Genomic DNA, 24,797 nt, shown 5'->3' with positions numbered 1-24,797 from the left:
CTTTGAGAAGATAAACAAAATTGATAAACCAGTAGCCAGACTCATCAAGAAAAAGAGGGAGAGGACTCAAATCAATAAAATTAGACATGAAAAAGAAGTTACAACAGACACATCAGAAATACAAAACATCCTAAGAGACTACTACAAGCAACTCTATGCCAATAAAATGGACAACTGGAAGAAATGGACAAATTCTTAGAAAGGTATAAACTTCCAAGACTGAAGCAGGAAGGAATAGAAAATATGAACAGACCAATCACAAGTAATGAAATTGAAACTGTGATTAAAAATCTTCCAACAAACAAAACTCCAGGACCAGATGGCTTCAGAGGTGAATTCTATCAAACATTTAGAGAAGAGCCAACTCCCATCCTCCTCAAACTGTTCCAAAAAATTACAAAGGAAGAAACACTCCCAAACTCATTCTGTGAGGCCACTATCACCCTGATACGAAAACCAGACAAAGATACTAAAAGAAAAAGAAAATTACAGACCAATATCAATGATGAATAGAGATGCAAAAATCCTCACGAAATACTAGCAAACAGAATCCAACAGCACATTAAAAGGATTATACACCATGATCAAGTGGGATTTATCCCAGGGATGCAAGGATTCTTCAATACATGCAAATCCATCAATGTGATACACCATATTAACAAATTGAAGAAGAAAAACCGTATGATCATCTCAATAGATGCGGAAAAAGCTTTTGACAAAATTCAACACACATTTATGATTAAAAACTCTCCAGAAAGTGGGCATAGAGGGAAACTACCTCAATATAATAAAGGCCATATACGACAAACCCACAGCAAAGATCATTCTCAATGGTGAAAAACTGAAAGCATTTCCTCTAAGATCAGGAACAAGACAAGGATGTCCACTCTCACCACTATTATTCAACATAGTTTTGGAAGTCCTAGACACAGCAATCAGAGAAGAAAAAGAAATAAAAGGAATACAAATTGGAAAAGAAGAAGTAAAACTGTCACTGTTTGCAGATGACATGATACTATATATAGAGAATCCTAAAGATGCCACGAAAACTACTAGAGCTAATCAATGAATTTGGTAAAGTTGCAGCATAAAAAATTAATGCACAGAAATCTGTTGCATTCTTATACACTAATTATGAAAAATCTAAAAGAGAAATTAAGGAAACACTCCCATTTACCATTGCATCAAAAAGAATAAAATACCTAGGAATAAACCTACCTAAGGAGACAAAAGACCTGTATGCAGAAAACAACATAGGAAGAACACTCTGACATAAATCACAGCAAGATCTTTTTTGATCCACCTCCTAGAGTAATGGAAATAAAAACAAAAATTAACAAATGGGACCTAATGAAACTTCAAAGCTTTTGCAAAGCAAAGGAAACCATAAATAAGACGAAAAGACAACCTTCAGAATGAGAGAAAATATTTGCAAACAAATCAATGGAGGATTAACCTCCAAAATATATAAACAGCTCATGCAGCTGTTTATTAAATATTAAAAAAAATAATATTTTTTTAAGTATTAAAACATAAATAAGACGAAAAGACAACCTTCAGAATGAGAGAAAATATTTGCAAACAAATCAATGGAGGATTAACCTCCAAAATATATAAACAGCTCATGCAGCTGTTTATTAAATATTAAAAAAAATAATATTTTTTTAAGTATTAAAAAAACAAACAACCCAATCCAAAAATGGGCAGAAGACCTAAATAGACATTTCTCCAAAGAAGACAGACATATGGCCAAGAAGCACATGAAAAGCTGCTCAACATCACTAATTATTAGAGAAATGCAAATCAAAACTACAGTGAGATATCACCTCACAACAGTTAGAATGGGCATCACCAGAATATCTACAAACAACAAATGCTGGAGACGGTGTGGAGGAAAGGGAACGCTCTTGCACTGTTGGTGGGAATGTAAATTGATACAGTCACTATGGAGAACAGTATGGAGGTGCCTTAAAAAATGAAAAATAGAATTACCAAATGACACAGCAATCCCACTCCTGGGCATATACCCAGGGAAAACCATAATTCAAAAAGACACATGCATCCCAATGTTCACTGCAGCACTATTTACAGTAGCCAGGTCATGGAAGCAACCTACATGCCCATCAACAGACGAATGGATAACGGAGATTTGGTCCATTATACAATGGAATATTACTCAGCCACAAAAAGGAATGAAAATTGGGTCATTTGTAGAGATGTGGATGGATCTAGAGAGTGTCATACAGGGTGAAGTAAGTCAGAAAGAGAAAAACAAATATCATATATTAATGCATATATGTGGAACCTAGAAAAATGGTACAGATGAACCAGTTTGCAGGGCAGAAATTGAGATACAGATGTAGAGAACAAACGTATGGACAACAAGGGGGGAAAGTGGGGGGGCAGGGGTGGTGGTGGGATGAACTGGGAGATTGGGATTGACATGTATACACTAATATGTATAAAATAGATAACTAATAGGAACCTGCTGTATAAAAAAATAAATAAAATAAAATTCAAAAATTCAAAAAAAAAGTCCCCACCTTTATGGAAAGAACTGTCTAGTGAGTGGCACAGACAGTAGATGATGAAATAGGTAAATGTGATAAGTTCAGATTTTTGAGAAGTATTCAGAAGGGGTGATACCATAAAAGCAATGGCTCTAGGGAGTGTTCCCATGAGAGAGTGCTTCAGAAAAGCCTCTTAGAAAAGGTGCCATTTGAACTGAGAAAGAAGAATAAGAAAGAGTTGACCTGTCATTAGTCTGATTCATGAATCTTTACTGCCCATCTTGTCTACCCAGAATTATTTTTCTTTTCTCTGAATCCCTAAAATCTTTACTGTCCATACCATGCATTTAATGCTTAGAATGCCTTTTATCTTTTATGGTTCACATCTTTGATACATGAGTTTAGTATCTATCCAAATGGATGGTAAACTTCTTAAAAGGTTTGCAACTCCAGCGTCAGCATGGCATGGTATGTGTAAACCATCAATAAATGCCTCCCAATTCTGGGTGATACAGTAGAGCGGACAGGAAAGATGCTGAGGACATTAGACTAGAGTTGGAGGATCTTAACTCATTCTCTAAATATTACCCCATTTGTTGCAAGATTTTTAGGTGTGTGCCAAAAATGTGATTATTAGGACAAGTTTATGTATCAAAAATACACAAGATCCGGATTTTATGTTGTATGTATATATGTGTGTGTGTATTTTTCATAGCTTGTGATTCACTTTCGCTTGCATCCTGGTTATATTTTCTTAGGTGAGAAAGTTGTAGAGGAATTGGAGCTGGTGCATAGGGACCTGTTTATGATCCTGGGTAGAGCTTTCCATGAATGTTAGTTGCTCATGTGATTTTTTTTTAACATGTCAAGATACATTTCAAATATAAGGGTTTGAGAGCAATGGCCTGGACAGCTAATTAGGGAACACACAGCACTATATTTCAATTTGAGGAACTACACTGAAGGGTTAAAAATTCCAAGAACTTTCCTAAGAAGCTGTAAAAAAGGTGCTATGTCTGATTTCCTTCATGAAATCCTGGCCACTTTGTTGGGTGTGAAATGTAATCTGATCACTTTTTGCACAGAGACGATCAAAAAAAAATTTCTTTATATCCTGTCATAGAGCAGAGATTTTCTTAAACAGTGTGCAATAATAACTGAAAGAGGAAAGCCTGCAGGGAGGTACACATGAATGAAAGCTTTGGAAATGAAGACTCTTTTGAGAAACATGGGGAGTAAGCTAAGGAAATAGAATTCTGATCACTAACCCTGCCTTACTCCCTCCTGTCCAACCCAGGCTTAGATCCCTTTCCCTAGCATCCACTGCCTGAAGAACAAAGACGGCATCCTAAGCCTTAGCCCATATCCTCCCATCAGGACCCCGCCCCTCTAACTACATAAGGCCTCGTGAATTCTACCCTTTGTTTGCTCTTCTACAGCCACACAAGCCTCTTTTAATTGCTTTTATGCTCTTCTTGTCTTGGGGCCTTTATAAAACCTGTTCCTTATGTCTGATAAATGTGTACTCAACCTTCAGATTTTGGTCACTTCCCTGAACCCATGGGTTGGATTATGTCTTCCTGTACTGATTATAAATCATCTGTGCTTTTGTCATAGCATTTGGCAACTGGCCAATTATATACCTGTGTGCTTACTCGACTAATATTTTTCTCCTCTTGTAAGCTCAAGAATGGGTCAGGAGCATTGCCTTTGTTTATACTCATTCCTTCCACCTCTGAGACTTTTCTCAACCAGTTTTCTCTCTCATTCTCTTTCCTCCCTCCCTCGTTTCCCCTGTGCTTCCCTTATTTTCAGTCCCTTGCCCTTTACTGATATCTTCCTTAATAGTGCAAGTGTATTTTCAGTCCTCTTATCCTAGGAGTTGTTCAGTTCTCTTCATCCAGCCCTCTACTGCTTCATCTTTCTTTGTTCCACATATATATTTATGCACATATGTAGAGATGTGTGTGTATATATATATACACACACATCTCTACATATGTGCATAAATATATATGTGGAACAAAGAAAGATGAAGCAGTAGAGGGCTGGATGAAGAGAACTGAACAACTCCTAGGATAAGAGGACTGAAAATACACTTGCACTATTAAGGAAGATATCAGTAAAGGGCAAGGGACTGAAAATAAGGGAAGCACAGGGGAAACGAGGGAGGGAGGAAAGAGAATGAGAGAGAAAACTGGTTGAGAAAAGTCTCAGAGGTGGAAGGAATGAGTATAAACAAAGGCAATGCTCCTGACCCATTCTGACTGCTAATCCTACTTGTCAAATTTTTGGCCAAGATCCCCAAAGAACATAGTCCTTGATCCACAGCAATGCTCAGACAATTTTACCTACCATTGCTTTAAAAAGAAAGTGCAGATTTGGTAGAGATTTTCCTATGTAAAGAAAGCAAGCTGATATCAGAAAGATGGTTATCAGAAGGTCTTGAAGACATTCAAATGGTGAGGCAACCTTATCTGTTCTGAGATAGAGGGTGGAAACAGAATTGAAAGCTCCAGGAGGCTGGGCAATCAGCCACTGTGGAGATCAGTAAGCAATAAAACAAAGTAATGAGAAAAAACAAACAAACAAAAAAAAAAAGTAATGATGTCTCTTGTTGACCGAACAAATATTCAACTTAAGCTTAGAGCTTCTGATTTGGGTACCACAGAGCAGAGACGGGAAATTTCAGGTAGCTTCCCAAGCTATGAACTAGTGTTAACAGTCAACCTTTCACTACAAATATAGAACTATTCGCAATGATGGAAGAACTAGAAATCCTTTAGTGCAGGAAGGAGGTTTAATAACTCTAAATGAGCAGGCCTAGCCTCACGACTTCAATGAGATAAGAAACAGTTTCAAAGGCAAGGCTAACACCTCTGGAGTCACACACAGAGTCCAAAACAAACATACTGACTCAAAGAAGGCAAACTCTGTACATTGTAAAATTTTGAGCTAATTGGATATTTTCTTCCTCAGTTGGTTCTTCCAGTAAGTTCTAAGAGGCCCACAGGGCATTTCACACAACATAAAAATAAACAATATTGAGTAAATGGATGGAGTAATTGCTTCTCAACAGAAAACCTTCAATAACCCATGCTTCCCTACAGAGATCCAAAGTGAAAATTTTATACCACTTCACTATAAATGAAATTGCTTTCTGAGCTTTCTGGGAACACGTTTTTCTGCAAATGGGTAGAGCTGAAAATGTAGATAACCATGAGTAACTCTAGTCTTGGCACAAAAAGTTAAATGAAGATTTATGAGATTAATATTCAGAAATGTGGTACTCCAGGTTGCTTTGAGAAATGTGCAATTTTAATCACTGTGGCATTTTAACTCCTTGATCAGTTTTATAATATACCTTTATATGTACCCTTTTATTGGTTTTTTCCTTTTGTAGGAAAAGAGGTTAATTATTTCACTTAACTTCACGCAGTCTGTGGTTAGTTTGGGATAAGTAAACTTAATTGCTCTAAGCTGGTCTAATGGTCCATGCTGTAGTTCAGTGATGGAATTGAATTTATGACTGTTAAGAAACCCTGTTTGCTCTGAAAGTAGACTGTTGTCTAGGCAACGTTGACCTATACTGTATGATGACATTTAAGCATCCATAATAAGACACTATGTTTTAGAATGAGAAACGTATGGAGTATTATGCATGCAAGGCAGGATTGCTGAAAACATTCTTTTCCCCCTGCCTATTTCCTGGATATTACAGTAGTTCATTCAACTTGAATTTTAACAAACACACTGCAACTCTGCATTTTCTCAGGAAGCTCATCTCAGTGGAGATGAGATCACATGAGATTGTAATGATTAAACTGTTCTATAGAAAATAACAAGGCTATTTTGGACTTCACTTTGTTAGTACATATTATAAGAGACGGATGTTTAAAATTAGCTACAAGAGAAAAGTACTCAAAATGCATATATTACAGGATAAATAATGACAGTTAAGAAAATCAAATATAAATTGATGAAAACGCATGAGAAAATAAATGCCAGAGACAAAGAGCATATAGTGTATATTTTCATTTACAACCAATCTCACTTCCATATGCTTGGTAAATAACGTCTCCCCCTTAAGTTCAAAGATAACCTACAAATAGTATTTAGGAAAATAATATTAGCATTTCCATTCTTTTAGTTATACCATTTTGAGCTTTCATCTTATGAATTAAACAGTGTTAGTTTAGTGATTTATTGGTTAGAAAGTCTCCAAGGAAAAGACAGGCAGAGCAGAGAAGATTCAGCAGTTAATTATCCTTTCTTTGAGTAAGCACCAGGCTAATGATATGCGGCTGTGTTACTTCGTTGGATACACATGTTACACAACACAGGCACATGAAGTCCTAGAGAAACAGGGAGTGGCTCCACTCTGTAGCCAAGATAAATATACATTTTTCACATTAATTAATACTTCCTCATATTTATAAGAAGAGAACCAACAATAAAGGAACATTTTCATTACATGTATAGAACCTTTCCAAATGTACATCTATCATAACTAATATATTTGGAGCTAAATTTATTATGACAGAGACTCAACAGTTTTTTTCCGCCTAAAATGAACTCACAACTATAGAACAAAATGCCTCTGAAAAAAGATTTCCAGGTTGAATGATTATATAAAACTGTTTATCCAAGTAACTCATGAGGCCCAGGCAACAGTCCATTTGAAACATTTAAATCCTCATACAACAGAGGATCTGCAAAAATTATAAATGCTCAGATGAGTTAGTAAAACAAACACGACAAATCAACAATTCTCTGATGGCTCATGTATTCAAAGATAACCTCGTAAAGAATACTTAATAAGATTCAAAGGGGCCTCATACTAGACACTATTCTTCTTTGCCTGAGAGATTCATGAGTCAAATCAATGCAAATCAAGATGTCAGCTGTAATACAGAGAAAGCTGACGCAAAACTGCTTAAGTGAGCAGCTATGGTTTCCTGACACTTCATTCCAGAATTAGGCAGGCCTAAGCTTCCTGGTACATGCAGATGAGCACAGGCCCTCCCTGTAAGGGCAAGCTCCCTTCCTGTATGGTAAACAGAACAGCAGAGTACATTCATTCTCTACAGGCAGGAAGACACCAAAGAGAAAGAAGGAAGATGTCTGAGATACAATGTCAAGGTCTTCCACCCAATTTCAGGAGTCAGACACTTTCTCTGGGGAAGGGTTGAAGAGAGACACAAGTGTTACCCAAATGGGTGTCCTTCCCCCTAGAGACTAGCAGTCCTGGAATGGAGCTCACCTCCAACAATAATGCTAGAAGCAAGATACCTCGTACGCAAAAGGGAAATTTCACTGACTCAAGGGATGTAGAAGGTGCTGGATACTTTTTGGCTGCCCAGAATCTATTCCCCTTTCTTTGGGAACCGACACAGATCTTCCTTTGGAGAATTCTCTTCCACCATTGTATGCAGTCTTAGTAGGAACCAGTCATGGTCCTCATCCTATCCTAGCCAAGGGGGAAATACCAGACACAGGGCAGCGTTTCTCAAACTTTACTATGTACCATTCACCTGGAGGACTCAGTCCTTCAAATACCCACTGCTGGGCCCACCACCAGATAAGGTGTGGGACAGGGCCCCGGAACTTACATTTCTAATAAGTTCCCAGGTGATTCTGGTGCTGCTGATATGAGGACCACACTTTGAAAAACAGTCATCTAGGCTACGTCCTTTGGGCTCTCCCTCTGCAGACTTTGATGTGAGACACAAGGATGAAAATAATGATTAGTTTATTCATTCCAGCACTTGCCCTGACAAGATGGGGCAATACAGGATTCCTGGAGCCTACTAGTTCCTGTCCATTCCTAAGTCAGTTTCTACAGCTAATCTAACAATTTTGTTCAATATTCTTGTATTAATTCTTAGCTAGAGTGCCCAAATCCCTAAAAAATACAAGTTACTTATAGCTGGCGACACACACATAGTATTTGTTCAATAAATATTTGTTGTCTTAATGAATATGAAGGGTTCTGAGACTATTTCCTATACAATTTTCTAATTTTTTACAAGGTTCTATCACAAATCAAGAATGGCCCCCCAAACACATGCCCTGATGTTGAGCTCTTGCAAGATGAAATGGTTTCAGCCCCACTATTTCAATTCCAAGGTCATCCTCTTCTATAGATGTCCATCAATATTTAAGTGACTCATTTACAACCTTATGCAGTGTTTCTAACCTTTCTGGGAGACAAAGTTCTTTGAATATTTGAAAAATCTGAGGACTCTCTCTGCAGAACAAATAAACACAAATACAACCATAACAGTAACAAAAGATCTGATACGATTCAGGATGAATTGTCTAAGCTTCTGTGGACATCAGGTTAGCAACTCCTGCTAGCAATTCAACTCATCCAACGACACAGGAGTGCATTTGGAATCTCTTTGTCTTGGATGCTTTAGTGTGAATCCTTTAAGATGTGCTTTATTGAGATTTTCTATTTATATGACTGTGTACATTTGATGACTGGCTCCTTAAAAATTATCTTGCACAAAAAGAGAGAGGTAATACTGCATAGCTCAAGAAGGTAGAGTCTTAGCTCAGACGTGCATCCACACACTGGAGTGGGTCCCAGGGTTTTCTGAGAAAAATCTCAGCCCCAATAACCTGAACTTTCTTGTCCCTCCTCCATGCAGAGGTTAATCACCATCATCTACTCAGACACAGGGTCTGGTGATCCTTCACACCCCTAATAAGATGATATAAGCTTTAACACTAGTTCAGTTGACTCTTTAAGCATTTGACTCTGTATCTTCACAGCAGCACCTTCTCTTTACCTCAGATTCTTGACGCTGAAGATAACCTTGAAATAATTTCTATTTACATGCTTATTAAACCATACAATTGAGAAATAATATTCATGGAAGATTAGCTGAAAAACAATGTCTATCTATTCCTCAAGAGTCTTAAGTCTTAAAACTCAAAGTTACCCTTGGATTATGAGAAAGAAAAAAAAATTAAAATTCATATTTCATTTTAAGGACATTAACTTATATATTACTCAATGTTCTCTCCATCACAATCCATTGAATTTGGACATATCCATTTGCATACTTTTGCCTAGGAAGAGTTGCATATCTCCTTATCAAACGGCTTCATTCAATCTTACAAACAGTGTGGATTGTGTTATTAGCAGTATTTTTCTCTGCTCATTTGTTAAAAGTGTTGAGCCAAAATTGTGGATCTCAACTAAGCGAATGGATCTGTTGGCACAGGTTTGGTACGCTAACCTTGGATATTCACTCTACAAGTATTTACTGAACATGTACTATGGACCATGCTCTGTAATCAGCAAAAAGGATTTACTGGTAAGAATTTATTCTGTCCTAATGAAACTTACATTCTAGGAAATTTGAACTCTGGCATATTTTTTGGCTTCAACGTTCATTTTGTGTGTACTCTAATCTGTCCTCAAGTTCTTTTTGGAATGAGGCATGATGTTAGTAAATGAAATAAACTAGAAGACATAAAGGTATTAAAACGAGTAGTCAAAAGAAAGTAATACATAATAAATTAAGTAAGGTATAAGGTGTTTCAAGAACCTAAACTAGAAAAACATATAATTTATATCAAGCTTTAAAAACTATGATTTTCCCATTTATGTAAATCAATAAATACTGCAGAAAATTAAGTGCCTAATACAATCTTTAAGTTAAAGGTGTTTCCTTCTTTAGCATTTGAATGTAAAAGGTTAGAAACTAATTTTTTCCCAAAACAAGACAGATTTTATATATTCAGTCCCAATGGCAGATGTTTTTTCAGAATTGCAAGACTCTCAAAGGGTCAAACGCTCTCGTGTGCCAACAAAAACTGCTCTAGCAATGACATCTACATTAAGACAGGATTATAAAATACCACAAATAATATCAGGAAGTGGAAAACACGTAAAAGTACAAAATGTTTTTTTTTTAATTTGTTAGGCAGTAAGAAATGTAACTCAGTGTACCAATTCACTAGAACTTACAGAACAGATCGTAAATTATGAATAACTCCTTTCCAGCATAACTATGTGGGAGGCATCAACCATCACCAACAATCCGCACGTTTATTCCTTTTTCACAGAAGTGCAATGGCACCTCACCTAATCGTTCATTCAACCATTCTTCCACCCATTCCCCCCTATTTCTATTAAGGGCTTCAGGGAGGGGGAAGAATAAACTAAAATATAGCACTTCTCATATTTTAATAGGAAGCCTCAAGCAGAAATCTATAAAAAAATCAATTTTATACATTTCTAAGAAATTGCTGCAATAAATTAGACAAGAAAATTATAGGTACTTTTAAGACATGGGAAGTGATCCAAAAAAGAATAAAATTCACTTCAACAAATATTTGTTGAGTACTTATGACACTCTAAGTGTTTTGAAAAACACATGTATGAGTAAGAACTAGCCCCTATCCTTTAGAGACTTTCAATCTAATGGCGCAGGGGGTGCAAAGAGTTCACCACAACTATCAATAAAATTTGATGCTTTGGTATGAAATTTTGTATCTGAGGTACAAATTCATCCAGCTCTACCTCAAAACACACGATATCCTGTTCTCCATTTCCTCCACTGTTACCCTAAATCAAGCCCCCAGTACATCTTACCCTGACAACTCCAAGTGGCCTCCTAACCAGATTCATTGCTTTCCCCCTTTCTCTCCTCAACCCACTCTCCACACTACAGCCAGAGTTACCTTTTAACCAGAGTACGTCACACCCTGTGTTAAGATCACCAATGACTTCTTATTCCATTTAAAATAAAATCCAGCAGTTTTATCACTGTCATCAAAGACCCCATTTCTGGATTCTGCCCATCTCTGGGGCCTCATATTTCATTATTCTCCCTTTCTAAGAATGATTCTTCAGTCACACTGGCTTTGCTCCTGATTCTCAAATGAGTCAATTTCATTCCCATCTCCAGGCCTTTGTTCTGTTGGGACCTCTTCCTGTGAGGCACATCTTCCAATTCTTGGCATGACCCATTGCTTCTTACTATTTAGTTCTCTGTCCAGAAGTTACTTCCTTAAGGAGGGCTTTCTTGAAATACCCTATATGGTTATACACTTTTTTCCCTTAATGGCTAAAGAAATTCTCTTCTTAACTTATTCGTAAGCTGTCTCTCCCTTCTGCAAGTTCCACAAGGAAGGGACCATATCTCTCCTGTTCACTGCGGTTTTCTCCGAGCCTGGAACAAGGCATGCCGGGTGGGTTTGCCAGATTGTATTTCCCAAAGGTGGCCACAGTAAGATTTCCCATCCCAAATGCTCTCCTAGAATCTTGCTACAGTACTCTCCCATTAAGAGGTGGAGTCAAATCCCCCTCCTCCTGAATCTGGTCAGCTCAGTGATTCACTGGTAACCAATGGGATGCAAGGAAAGTAAGGTTTTGTGTCTTCTGAGTCTAGCCTATTCAACCTTCACCTTGCTTGCTTGAATATTCGCTCTTGAAGACTTTAGCTGCCATATAAGCACTTCAACTCCCCGTGAAGCCACCATGTTTTGAGGGAACCCAAACTAGCCCACTTGGAGAGACCACATGGAGAGGCTATGGGCCTGCCAGAGAGAAAGCAGTGCACGGCCAGCCCCCAGCTGCTCCAGCTCCAGCACAAGCCTGACTGTAACCACGTGAGACACTCCGAACAAACACTGCTGAGCCAAGCCTTTCCCCAATTCCTGACCCATGGAAACCACGAGCGATAATAAAGCGATTGCTGTTTTACACCATTAAATTTTAGGGTGATTTGTTATGCAGCAATAGTTAGTGGGAACAGTAGGTGCTGAATAAATATTTGATGAGTAAATGAATGTTGAAATGAATAAACATGTATGGAACAGTGACCAAGTCTACAAAGACAGAGAAGGTGAGAATCCAGGTGAGAGGGCCTTCTGCACAAACAGCCACAATACACTGTGTTAAATGATAAAGATGGGCCTAAAGAAACCACAAGGGTAAAGCAGAAGAAAGTGCAATTAATCTCACCTATTGGGCTTGGGAAAGGCTTCCCGTGGTGAGCAACATTAAGCTGGGCCTTGAGTGATAAGCAGGGGTTTGCAAGATGGAGAAGAAAAGACATTCCAGCCAGAGTAAATCACAGGAGAATAAATGCAGAGTGCAATGAGAATTCTGTTTTGTCCTCCTTTCTTTTTAAGAATTACTCAGAAGGCAATGGTAGGCACTCCTGATAATGTTAAAGAAGTCAATATTCTTACTCTGAGAGAAGTCTCCTGTTTTTGCCTGTCTTAAACATTATTACGAGAAAAAGTGCAATGGTAGTATGCTATGATATGACAGGGGTCCTCAATAAAATATTTTTTCTTTGAATTTTCAGTGAAAGCAGAGATACAGAACATTGACTGGGCCGTAGGAAAACGCATGTGGGATTTGGGGGCTTGAGTGAGAAATTCTATATGACCAAATGGATGTGGTATGGAGGGACACACCTAGTAAATAAAACATCTATGCTGAGCATGGTTATGAATTCATGTACGCAGTTCTAACACAGAACTGGCTGGAAGTAGATTCCAACGCCTAGCATTGGAATTCACTAATGTGCTTTCCCCTACAAAAATCATAAAACTGACAAAATATTTTTAAAGGGGCCCTAACTTTTATAATCCATAAAAATCAAATTTAAAATATGGATTTAAGAACCACATGGTCATCTGCAAAATTGAGTTGATATAATTTTAGAAACCATTTGACAGCTGCAAGCTCTTTAATAACATTTGGGTAGAATTTATTCTTGGTTAAATAATGTAAAACTAATCTGGTTGTTGTAAAAAAGAAAGGTCTCTACTCACCTTTCCTTTAACCCAGTCTTGTTACGCTTCATGTATGCGAGAAACACGATGAAAAAAAATAATATTAAAAGCTGTAGATTTGGGGATTAGTAGCTGCAGACTATTATATAGAGAATGGATAAAGAACAAGGTGCTACTGTATAGCACAGGTAAGTATATTCAATATCCTGGGATAAATCATAATGGAAAAGAATATGAAAAAGATTGCATATTTTTTCTATAACTGAATCACTCTGCTGTACAGTAGAAATTAATACATCGTAAATCAACTATACTTCAATAAAATAAATAAAAAAAAAACTGTATCAACAGTAGCAGGTCCCTTTTTTTGAGAGCCTACGTAGAAGCCACCAGAGTAGATGCTTCACATACTTTATTATTTTTATCATTGCAACTTGAGTCTACTGAGATAAAGAAGGAATGAATGTGAGAGAAATGGGGCAGGGCAAAGTTGGAAGTAATTTGTCCTTTCTCTGCCTGTCAGGGGAGATCAGTTTTTTTTTAGCCAACCTCTTGCTCAGAGTTGGCTATGCCACCAAGCAAATGCCACCTAACAGACCAACTAACCCTGCAAAGTAAGAATTGCTGGCCCTGTTGCACAAAGTAAGGAAACCAAGGCTCGGGGGTTAAGTAACCTGCCTAATATCACACAGGTGGTATGATTTGCCTCACGTCTTTTCGACTTCGACGCTCTGCTCTTACCAAGTACTAAAATTAAATCAAGAAGCAAATAAAACTTACATTTAGCTTCATCTGACACGGTGAATAATGTGCATAGTGATTAGTATACTGCATGTCACTCATGCATAAATAAGGCATGTAAGTAATGATACAAATATGCAGAAAATTAAGCCGCCTGCGGTTAAGAGAAGATCTGTAGGTCTCTGTTGGTGGCTGGAGAATGGGGAATGGAGGAAAGTGATTACGATCCCTTCCCATGAGTCCCATTTCAAACCCTTCCCATGAGTTGCATTCCAAACCCAAAGTCTTGGGTTGCATAAACGCCTCTCTTGAATATCTTCACTCTTAAATACTAGCTTAATCTTCTCATAGGGCGTGGGAGTTAGGCAGCAAATGCACCGTTTCCTCTTCTCTTTCCAGCTGAAAGCATGAGAGAAATGGAAACACGGGTTGGGAAACAGAGAGACAGAAGGAGACTGTTCTCTATTCTCTGAGACTCTTGCATGTTTACCCAGGCGTTTCAATCTAGCCTTCAAAAAAAATTATCTTCCTTCGATGTTCCCCTCCTCTGAAGGAGAGAGATGGTTCTCTATCTGGGAAAGAACTCAGCTTAGGCTTTCTTATTTACCTGATCATATGTGAACTTTACCTTGGACACAATCGGAATACATAACTGGTTTCACCTCCTGTCTACGCAATCATTTTGTTCAGATGGTGTTTTCCCTACATTTTTGCTTTCCTTGGTTTCAAAGATCCTTCAAAATGGAGCTACATCACTTCCTTCGAGATACCTCTCTGTATGGAGCTGCCTGTCCACTGCCCCAAGACGCTGGCTGAGACAGCATCTCTTCTCTGTGCTTCTTACTGGCTTATACACACCCCATGAGAGACAGGGTGGCGACGTCCTGTTTCCTCGGGCCAGCCTTGGTTTTTATGTGTTGTCTTGGCGGGAATTGCTAACAGGGTCCCCTTTCTCTTTCAAAATGTCCCAGATTGTAGAATAAATCATATATGGTCACTTTAATGATACAGTCTCTCCCAGAATAACTGATGGGTAGATTTTCCACATCCTAAAAGAATGTGTGGGCTCCTTGAGGGCTCTTGATGCTTCTTATTCATTTATGTATTCCCAGGGCTGGGCACTGTCCCCAGCGCTGAATAAAGATACGACAAGCTAGTGGACAGCCTGAGTACCTTCCCTGCAGACAGGCGGCAAGGACATCAATCTCGATACAGCTAACATCCAGGTTCTGACAGTGGGCAACGTCACATGTGTTAAATAGAATTCTCCTTTGTTCTTGTAAATTTACCAGAGAGAGATCAATCTGGAGTTAAGGGTACAGAAGCAAAGGACTGGCTGAGATCTTGGCTGTGTACCCAAGGGTAGATGAACTGATACCCTCTGAGCTTCACTGCCTCTCTGATGGTTGCGAGGGGACGGCTGTTGAGATGGGGAGACAAAGGGTGCTGGGAAAGATAACCCAGATGGCTCTTTGGTGAAAGGAGCAAGGGCAGGCAGAGAGAGAGCAGCATTCTGAACAGCATGAAGAAAACTCAACTGCACCGTGATAAGAGACAGAGAAGCCAAGAAATGTGAGGAAATGCGGAGGGAATGGAGATAGAGACGACCTGGCAAACGAGCTCTTTTCCCTCATCTAAGAGCTCAAGCCAAGGGAAATACCATCTAACAGATTTGCTGGATAGTAACAGAGTCCCCAGACACATCTTTACAAAGCAAGACTGTGGCGACTAGTGGCAGCAACGGCAGAAATGCCAAGTGGTTCTCGCTCTGATGGAATTATCCTGTTTACCGGCAGAAGTTTAGATTCTACTTCGAAGTAACGTCATCCAACTACTCAGTGTTTCACAAAAGGGCCCAAACGACCAGTTGGGTGCGTTTCTTGAGCTTTGAAACTCCTATACGAAGCCACTCATGAAATCAGGATGAGATGACTGTAAAATCGCATGAAAATTTTGTTTAAAAAATTAAGGTATAATTTATAGACTAAATAATCCACCTTTTTTGCTGTACAGTTCTGTGAGTTTTGACAAATGAATGTAGACGTGTAACCACTGTCATAATCGAGATCTAAAACAATTCCCTCACCCCCCAAAATTCTCCCATGCCCCGAAACAGTCGATCTCTCCACCCACTCTCAGCCCCTGACAAGCAGCGATCACTGTGTTTTGTCTGTAAAGCGTGCCTTTTTCCGGTCTGTCATATAAACGGAATCATACAGCACACCAAGCTCAATGTCTTTTAAAGTCACCTTCAAACTATATGCAAAAAATACATTAAAATTGGTTAATACATTTTAAAAACATCGTCTGGATTATGGCTATTAATATTTGGGGAAAATCTTTATTTCTTTCTTTAAAAAGCATTTACATTTCTATAGTATTAAATGCTGCCTAGAACCTCTGAAACAATTTTAATGTGTTTAATTAGAAATAATGGGCCATTTTTTTACTCTCTTCTGAATTGAGGCCATTGTAATAAAATATTTACTATTATAAGCAATAGCATTCAAGTGAAAGCCCCATTTTTAAAGATAATTGGCTAATGTGTTTTAAGTACCACTAAGTGAAACAGAAAAGCTAAACATCCTTTAAAATATGCCAGCTGGCTATTTCTTCTTGCATACCAAGCCTATTCACATTCTCCAGGGTCTTTTAGAATTTTCCTTGGCTTAAAGGAGACAAAACTTCCTGTTTTATTTCAAGTCTTTTGAAAACATGTGGATTTAAGTGAATGAATCCAACAGCACTAAAATGTTGAAATTTAGTGAAAAACAATTGGATGCTCGAAGGGTAGAGCCTTTCTGTTTATAAAAGAAAACCTCCTTTCTGAAGGGTGAAAAGCAGAATAGTTTTTCTCAGTACTGGATGATACAAATATCAAACCAAAAGAAGGAAAAAAAACTCTACTCAAAATTAATATTAGTAATTTAAAAGTTTAGAATATCTGCATTCCGGGTGACCTAATTGGACCTTGACTTAACATATCAATTGCTTTATACATTGTGGCTGTTAGTCATTTAAATGATATTGTAAAAACGGGCATCCTCGACTTACATTTAAATTTCCATAAGCTTCAGAATTAAGACACAGACCCTCCTTTAATTTAATGATTTCCTGTCTACTGATATGTACCTTCCTAGAAACTTTTATCCACTGTCATGGTTTCAGCTACCATCTGTATACACGTAACACCTAAATTTCTATCTGTAGCTCACTCAGGCCGCTCTCCTGAGTTCCAGATTTAGAGAGTCAACCTCTAAAAGCACACAGATATAGCCAGTTGGTTTGTCAACAAGCATTTCAAACTGAAACAATTTCAAATTGAATTTATCATATTTGCCCTCACCTCTGCTCCTTCTGTATTGTTCTCTGTCTCATTAAATAGGTCTACCACGATCCTGATGCCCGAGCTGGAAATTTAGGATTCAGCCTTGACTAGCATCTTCTCTCCAAATCTTTAATCAAGTCCTCTGTCCTGCTGATTTAACTTTTTCACAACCCCTCAATTCTTCTCTCCATTCTCATTGCCATTTCTTTATTTCAGGCTGTAATCCTCTCCTGTTCAAACTGCTCAATTGCTGCTAACTGAGAATCTTGCCTCAAGTTCCAACTGCCCCGATTCATGCTCTCTACTGTCACCGTTGTGATTTTTTTTAAACATAAACTTGATCTTTCTCCAGGACACATATCTGGAGAAAACTATAATTTGAAAAGATACATGCACCCCAATGTTCACTGCAGCACTATTCACAATAGGCAAGACATGGAAGCAACCTAAATGTCCATCGAGAGACGAATTCATAAAGAAGATGTGATACATATATATACACACACACACACACACACATGCACACACGCACACACACATACATACATACAATGGAATACTACTCGGCCATAAAAAAGAGTGAAATAATGCCATTTGCAGCAACATGGATGGACCTAGAGATGATCATACTAAGCAAAGTAAGTCGAAAGAAAAAGACAAATACCATATGATATCACTTTTATGTGGAATCTAAAATATGACACAAATGAACTTATCTACGAAACAGAAACTGACTTGCAGACATAGAGAACAGACGTGTGGTTGCCAAGGGGAAGAGTGGGTAGGGTAGGGAAGGATTGGGAGTTTGGGATTAGGAAATGCAAACTATTATGTATAGAATGGATAAACAGCAAGGTCCTACTATATAGCACAGGGAACTATACTCAGTATCGTGTGATAAACATAATGGAAAAGAATATGAAAAAGAAGGGATACATATGTATAATTGAATCACTTTGCTGTACAGCAGAAATTAACACATTGTAAATCAACTACATTTCAATAAAATAAATTTTTAAAAAATAAATAAGTTTGATCTTTTAACTGCTACTTTATTTTGTTGCTTTCACAGGAAATAAAGCCCAAACTCTATTTCATTTGGCTTCCCGCATCATTCACAATAAGATCCTTGCTTACCTCCATGGCCTCACTCCCTCTGCAGCCCTCCCTCCTAAGTGACTTTTCACTCCAGTTGCACTGAACATCAAATGCCTATTCTGTCCTTGCCTCTGTGCCTTTGCACAGGCTGTTCCTCCTACCTTGAGTACTCTTCTCCAGTGAATCCTAGTCATCGTTCAAGTCTTGGTATAGACACTACATCCTCCAGAAAGCCTGCTCTGCACCCTAAATTGGAGATGGGGCCTCTTCAGGTAATCACCGAACATTCAGTATTTTGCCAATTGAGTTTTACTATAAAGGTCCTGTGTTACCTGCCTGATACCCTGAAAATCTACAAATAATGGGATTAACTTCACTGGTGAAAATTAAATACCTAGTGCCTAGCACATAGTAGGTACTCAAAATATTTTCAAATGAATGAATGAGCACTTAATTTTAAGAGCTCAGGAATCACTATGTGCATTATAAGCCCTTGTTATCTATTCAGAGAAACTTTACTAAGACCTCTGTTGGGAAGTAATCCCTTTATTACCTTAGCTTGAAATGTTCTCTCTACTTGAAAGCACTAACACTGATTTCTTCAAAACCTTTCTGTAATTCAGGTGTCTCACTCACTTAGATCTACATTACTATGGCTGATGCAAGATTCAAAACTGTAACTGTGCTGATATAAAAACTTTCAAACTAGATAGATTATAATTATTCAAACATATTGTGTGGTTTACATAGTAGACATATTTATCAATTTATATAATTTTTAAAAGACCTATTTAATCCTTGAATTTCTTTTTCTGATTCAGGCTTTGAATGATAGTATATATCTATATAAATATATAGATAGCTATGTTTATGTGTATATCATACTATATATATATATATATATATATATATATATATATATATATATATGTAGATATAGGTTTAATCAAAAGTGCATTTGTCACCAGGCCATATGCTAGGCTAGAGAAAGCTCTCCTATTTATCATAGGTTTCTTATTCACTGACAAACCCATGTTGATCCACCAAAAAAACCCCAAATAAACAAAACAAAAACCGAAACACAAGAAAAAAAACTAAGTAAAAATTTTATGGATTTAAAATCTTGGCATAAATATCCCATCAAAAATTTTTGCCTTCTCTTATATTTTCAAATGCATCAATGAATTCATTTGTCCCCAAGATGAGATATGAGTCTGCATGTTTTATGTTGGAACAGCCCATGACTGAACAACCACAATAAATCTATCATTTAAAGTGCTTCCCCAATTTGGCTTAAGCCTGCAGACCAAGAGGGATGGACATGGCGCTTTTGTTGCCAAGTGAAGGCTGAGACCCACTCTGATTTCACATGAACTTGGAGAAGATTCAACTCTGCAACTTGTTCCATAATTGCGTCTAGCAGCTTTTCCCCTAAGCTTCAAGGCCCTGGCATAACAGTGCTTTTGCTGGCCAAAGAGATAAAAGCAAAATCCAAACCACCAAACCTGGTGCCATGTACTGAATATTAGGGTTTCTCCAAAATTTATATGTTAAATCCTAATCTCCAATGTGATGGTATTTGAAGGCAGGGCCTTTAGGAGGTGATTAGACCATGAGGGTAGAACCTTCATGAATGGGATTACTGTTCTTGTAGACAAGACCTCAGAGAGCTCTCTGGCTCTCTTTCTGCTTTGCTGAGGATATAAGGAGAAGGCAGCTGTCCTTACCAGAATTCAACCATGCTGGCACCCTGATTCTGGCTTCCATCCTTCAGAACTGTGAGAAATAAATTTCCATTGTTCAAGCCATCCAGTTTATGGTATTATGTTATAAAAGCTCGAACTAAGATACCTAGGAAAGACTGCAGCACTATGGACCCTTCTTTTAAACATGTTTCCTCTTTTAACCTTATTTTTATACCTGAAAGTTTCCTTATTCACTGGGGAGATGTTAGAAATACTTAATACAAAGTACCGGGTATGTAGGCTTGAAAGGATCAGAGAAATAACTTTTATGAACATGAGACATGGTTGGAGTAACCACCACTTTCCCCCCGTCTTCTTCAAACATAATCCCAATTTCTCATTGGGCACACTCCCACCCAGGAAACAAATCTGTATGTCCCAGCCTCTTCTGCAGCTAAGTTTGGCCAGGGAACTAATTTTTGACCAGTAAGGCATAAGGAAAATTACTGGATGGGGCTTCTGGGAATTTTCTTAAAAGGGAGTAAATGGATCTTGATTTCTACCTTCCTCCTTCCTGTCATTGGGGGATGACACTGGGATGACACTCGGAAGGATGTCTTGGGAGGCTGAAGCCCCAGCAGCCATCCTGCTTCCTGATGTGAGGATGGCAGAGCAGCACGATAAAAGGGGTGTGCATCTCTGATGACTGTGGACTCCAGGTAGTCTTAACTGCCTACCTTCCAAGAGACCAACCAGCGAATGAACTGCCCAACCAACCAACCAACCAATTCTATCTCTTTCAGCCACTGTTACTTCCAACGTTTTATCTGTAACATAACCTCATTTTCCTGATCAGCGTATCTACAAATATCACACATCATGGTAAACGCTTACTTGATAGCAAATGTATAAGGAGGCAATTATTCTTTCTATTTTATAGATGAGGAAATTAATGTTCAGAGGCGTTACATAACTGACCTAATGATACCAAGGTAGCAAGTGGCCAAGTCAAAATACCACGTGAGATTCTAGAATTTAAACTTTTTCCCTGCATTATCCCATCACTCTCTAATGTGGGAGTAAATCTCGCCTGTGTGCCTTTAGCTAAAACTCTTAATCTTTTATTCCCTTTTAAAATTAAGATTAAAAACCTCTGCCTACTATAGGCACTAGTGTGAGGACAAGTGGGTTTATTATTTTGCAAAGCATTTAAGCCCTTGGAACATAATCACTATTTAATTTATGCATACAATTAAAATTCTAAAATGTTTTTGACAACAAAAAAGTCACCAGTTATACATGAACACTTAACTTCCATCATAGCCAAAATTAACTAGTTTGTGCCTATAATTGTTTAAACTGGCTTCAACAATTAAACTCCAAATCACTAATTAATTTCCTGTTCCAGAAATCTATTCTGTGCCGCCTAGCACTTAGTTGGATTGTGTTTTGTAACCACTCAGCTGACAACTTGGCCTTGTCCTCCTGCTGTGGCTGCCTTTTAATGGAGGTGTCTCCCATAAAATATCTGAGGGAGAGCAGATTGTGTTGTCATAACCAACTCACAAAAAAAACTTTGGGACTGTAATCTAAAAGCAGTGCAACCTGGTGGTCTGTCTGCAATAAGACTTTGCAATTTTGGAAAAGTAAATCTACATTTCTTAGTCTAAGAAATTGTTTGTTTGTTTTCCCCCATCTCCAAAGAGAATAATTTGGGCCCCATGACTTCAAAGGCTGAGACCACCTCTAAGATTCGGGGCTCCCTATACACAATGTGGCATTGCAAAAGCTTGATGGTTATGCCCTAGCTATGGGACTCATCCTGGCTATGTGACTTTAGGCAAATTACATAATTTCTCTAAGCTTTAGTTTTCTCATTAGTAAAAATGGAGATGATAATAAGATCTAACAGCACAGAGTTGTGGAGATATCGAAAAGAGATAATATGTGTAGAGCTCTGTATTAGTTTCCTTTTTCTCCAATTACAAGTTACTATAAACTCGTTTAGTGGCCTAAAACAACACAAATGTATTATCTTACAGTTTTGGAGTTCAGAAGTCCAGTACGGGTCTCAGTGGGCTAAAATCAAGGTGCTGTCACGGTTGTGTTACTTTGGAAGGTCCTAGAATCATTTTCTGCTCATTCAGGTGTTGGAAAAATTTAGTTCATTGAGGTTGTGGGACTGAGATCCCTATTTCCTTGCTGTCAGCTGAGGATTTTCCCATTTTATAGAGGAGTCTGAAATTCCTTTGTTCAATGGCCCCCTTCTACCATCTTCAAAGCCAGCAATCCCAATCAGGGTTCCCCTCACGCTGGAAATCTCTCCTGCTCTTCTCTCATTACCATACATTTCTTTCAAACACTTCCTCTGTCTTACTCCCCTTTCAAGTACCCAGGTGAATACTTAAGGCAACCCAGATAATCCACTATAATCTCCCCATTTTAAGGGCAAACGGTTAGCAACCTTAATTCCATCTTTAACTTTCATTATCTTTTGCCATGTAATGTAATAATGTAAATCATATGTCTTCAGGATAAGGACATGGACATGTTTGGGGCCATTATTCTGCTTAGCAGACGCTTTCAGCATAATGCTCCAACAGGTAGTAAGTACTCAATAAATAATAATGATAGCCAATACTTATGTTTACTCTATGCCAGGTACTGACCTAAGTGCTATATGGATATTTATGTCTTTTATCCACATAGCAACCCTCATAATGTGAAGTATGCGCTAATATCATCATAACCATTAACAAATGAGGACATGAAACACACAAAGAGTAAGTCACTTCATGTAGCTGGTCAAAGAATACAGATTTGAACCCCGGCAGTCTGGGTCCAGAAGCTGTGCTTTTAAGTAGGCCCCATTCGGCCTCTTCATTTTAAATATTATTATAGTAAACAGGAAATCAAGAAAGCTTCTGCTTAAACTAATACCTGTAAAGCTAAATTATTTCAATATAGGGCAACGGCAAGATTGGTATTCATCTGGCATATGCTGCCGTCGTATATTCTCTTTGCCCTGTGATGCTGGGCCACCAGGAGCTGAGAGAGGGCCTGGGTCCAGGGCTGGCATTCCTTAGTCATCCCAGTTTGAGTCTTACCAGGCAAATGGGGAGGAAACTCCTTTTTAAAATATTCTCTGTTGGAAGAGGTGAGATAAATCTCTGTTTTTAGATTTCAAAACCTGGTGAGTATCATCTTGAGAGTATTACAAACAAAAATACTGCTATTGTGGTCCTTGAACACCTCACATTTTATTGAAATGCTACTGCATTTCACTTCATACTGAACACCTACTTTGGCACCACGATGGAAAGTGAGAAGCAAATAAATCACCACCTTTCTGGACAACAGAATACCTTTCAGTCTCCTGTAGGGGCACATCTCCTTTCTTCCAGGAAGAGAGCGCCCTGGGGGAAGCTCTGGGTTTACAGTCCAAGCTGACCTCGCTGCCCACCTGCACCTGAATCAACTTTTTCATCGGAGTCTTTGAAAAATCTGGAGCAGAAGCTAAAGAGGACGAAAGAAGAAAGAATGACAAGTCGACGCCTGATTTCATTTCTTTAAGTTCCCGTAAATTTCACAGGTTGACTTTATGATTTTTTTAAGTTTCTTGACATGTAAGATATCGGTACTTGATTTATTTGATTGACTGGGCACCACCTACAGGACGATTTCAATGCTTAAAAAGTAAGTCCTGGGCTTCCCTGGTGGCGCAGTGGTTGAGAGTCCGCCTGCCGATGCAGGGAACACGGGTTCGTGCCCCGGTCCGGGAAGATCCCCCGTGCCGCGGAGCGGCTGGGCCCGTGAGCCATGGCCGCCGAGCCTGTGCGTCCGGAGCCTGTGCTCCGCAACGGGAGAGGCCACAGCAGTGAGAGGCCCGCGTACCGCAAAAAAAAAAAAAAAAAAGTAAGTCCTACCATTGTGTTGTCTGGCAAGTTCTAATTCCTGAGACAATCACTTTACATGAGAAGTTTTAAAGTTACTATGAAGTTTTAAAATAGCTCAATCATGAGTTTATTAAGACTAAAGGCATTTAATAGAATGTTCTTGAAAGTTAGTTCCAGGAGGACAACAGTAGGGTTTGTCTCTCTTGTGACTTCAAGGACACAGATGTGGCACAGGGCCTGGCACTCATTAGATGCTCAGTAATGTTTTTAGAATGAAGGCTGAGTACTGAATTCTTATTCTCTTGTATAAACAGTAACAAGATCTACTACAAACTTTTCATGTGGTTAGCTTTAACTTCCAAGCTGGAGAAATTTATTATATTAAGTTACAATATTCCATTAAATACTATAATATGTAGAAAACATTATGCTGGCTAATAATGGATGGAATGCTGATCCTGAAGCAATACCTGAACATTCAAGAGACAAAAAAATGTATCATTTGAATTAAGTATGTTACACAGAAAATCATCCTTCCTTTTACTGCAAATGCAGAAAAAAAGTTAAGAACCGAGTGCATTTTCCCAAATATCTAATCCCGTCTTATGGCATATCCCAGTTAATATACCTTATTTTTTATAAGTGGAAATCATAGAAGGAATTATACTATATATATATATATATATATGTATATATATATATATACATATATATATGATTGCACATAAAGAAGGCATATTATCCAAAGGTTGCTGGCCTTAAGAATTAGGAT

The 24,797-nt window shown here is 38.3% G+C and overlaps 1 protein-coding gene across 7 annotated transcripts in view; it reads right to left on the bottom strand.

The window, feature by feature from the left end:
* The window catches only part of CNTN3 (contactin 3), a 342,830-nt gene that overhangs the window by 64,569 nt on the left and 253,464 nt on the right, over window positions 1-24,797 (bottom strand). For all 7 annotated transcript variants that reach the window (XR_008615747.1, XR_008615748.1, XM_007100371.4 and 4 more), the window contains exon 11: window positions 23,495-23,645. Coding sequence is in view for 5 of the 7 variants with exons in the window: in XM_007100371.4 (XP_007100433.2) it covers window positions 23,495-23,645 (151 nt within the window). In the remaining 2 variants the exon portion in view is untranslated. The remainder of the gene's footprint in view (window positions 1-23,494; window positions 23,646-24,797) is intronic.

This window comes from Physeter macrocephalus, chromosome 18 (assembly GCF_002837175.3).
Source record: "Physeter macrocephalus isolate SW-GA chromosome 18, ASM283717v5, whole genome shotgun sequence".
In the NCBI taxonomy this organism is placed as follows: Eukaryota; Metazoa; Chordata; class Mammalia; order Artiodactyla; family Physeteridae; genus Physeter; species Physeter macrocephalus.
The sequence above is the reverse complement of the archived record's forward strand: the minus strand, read 5'-3'. Positions and strand labels throughout refer to the sequence as shown.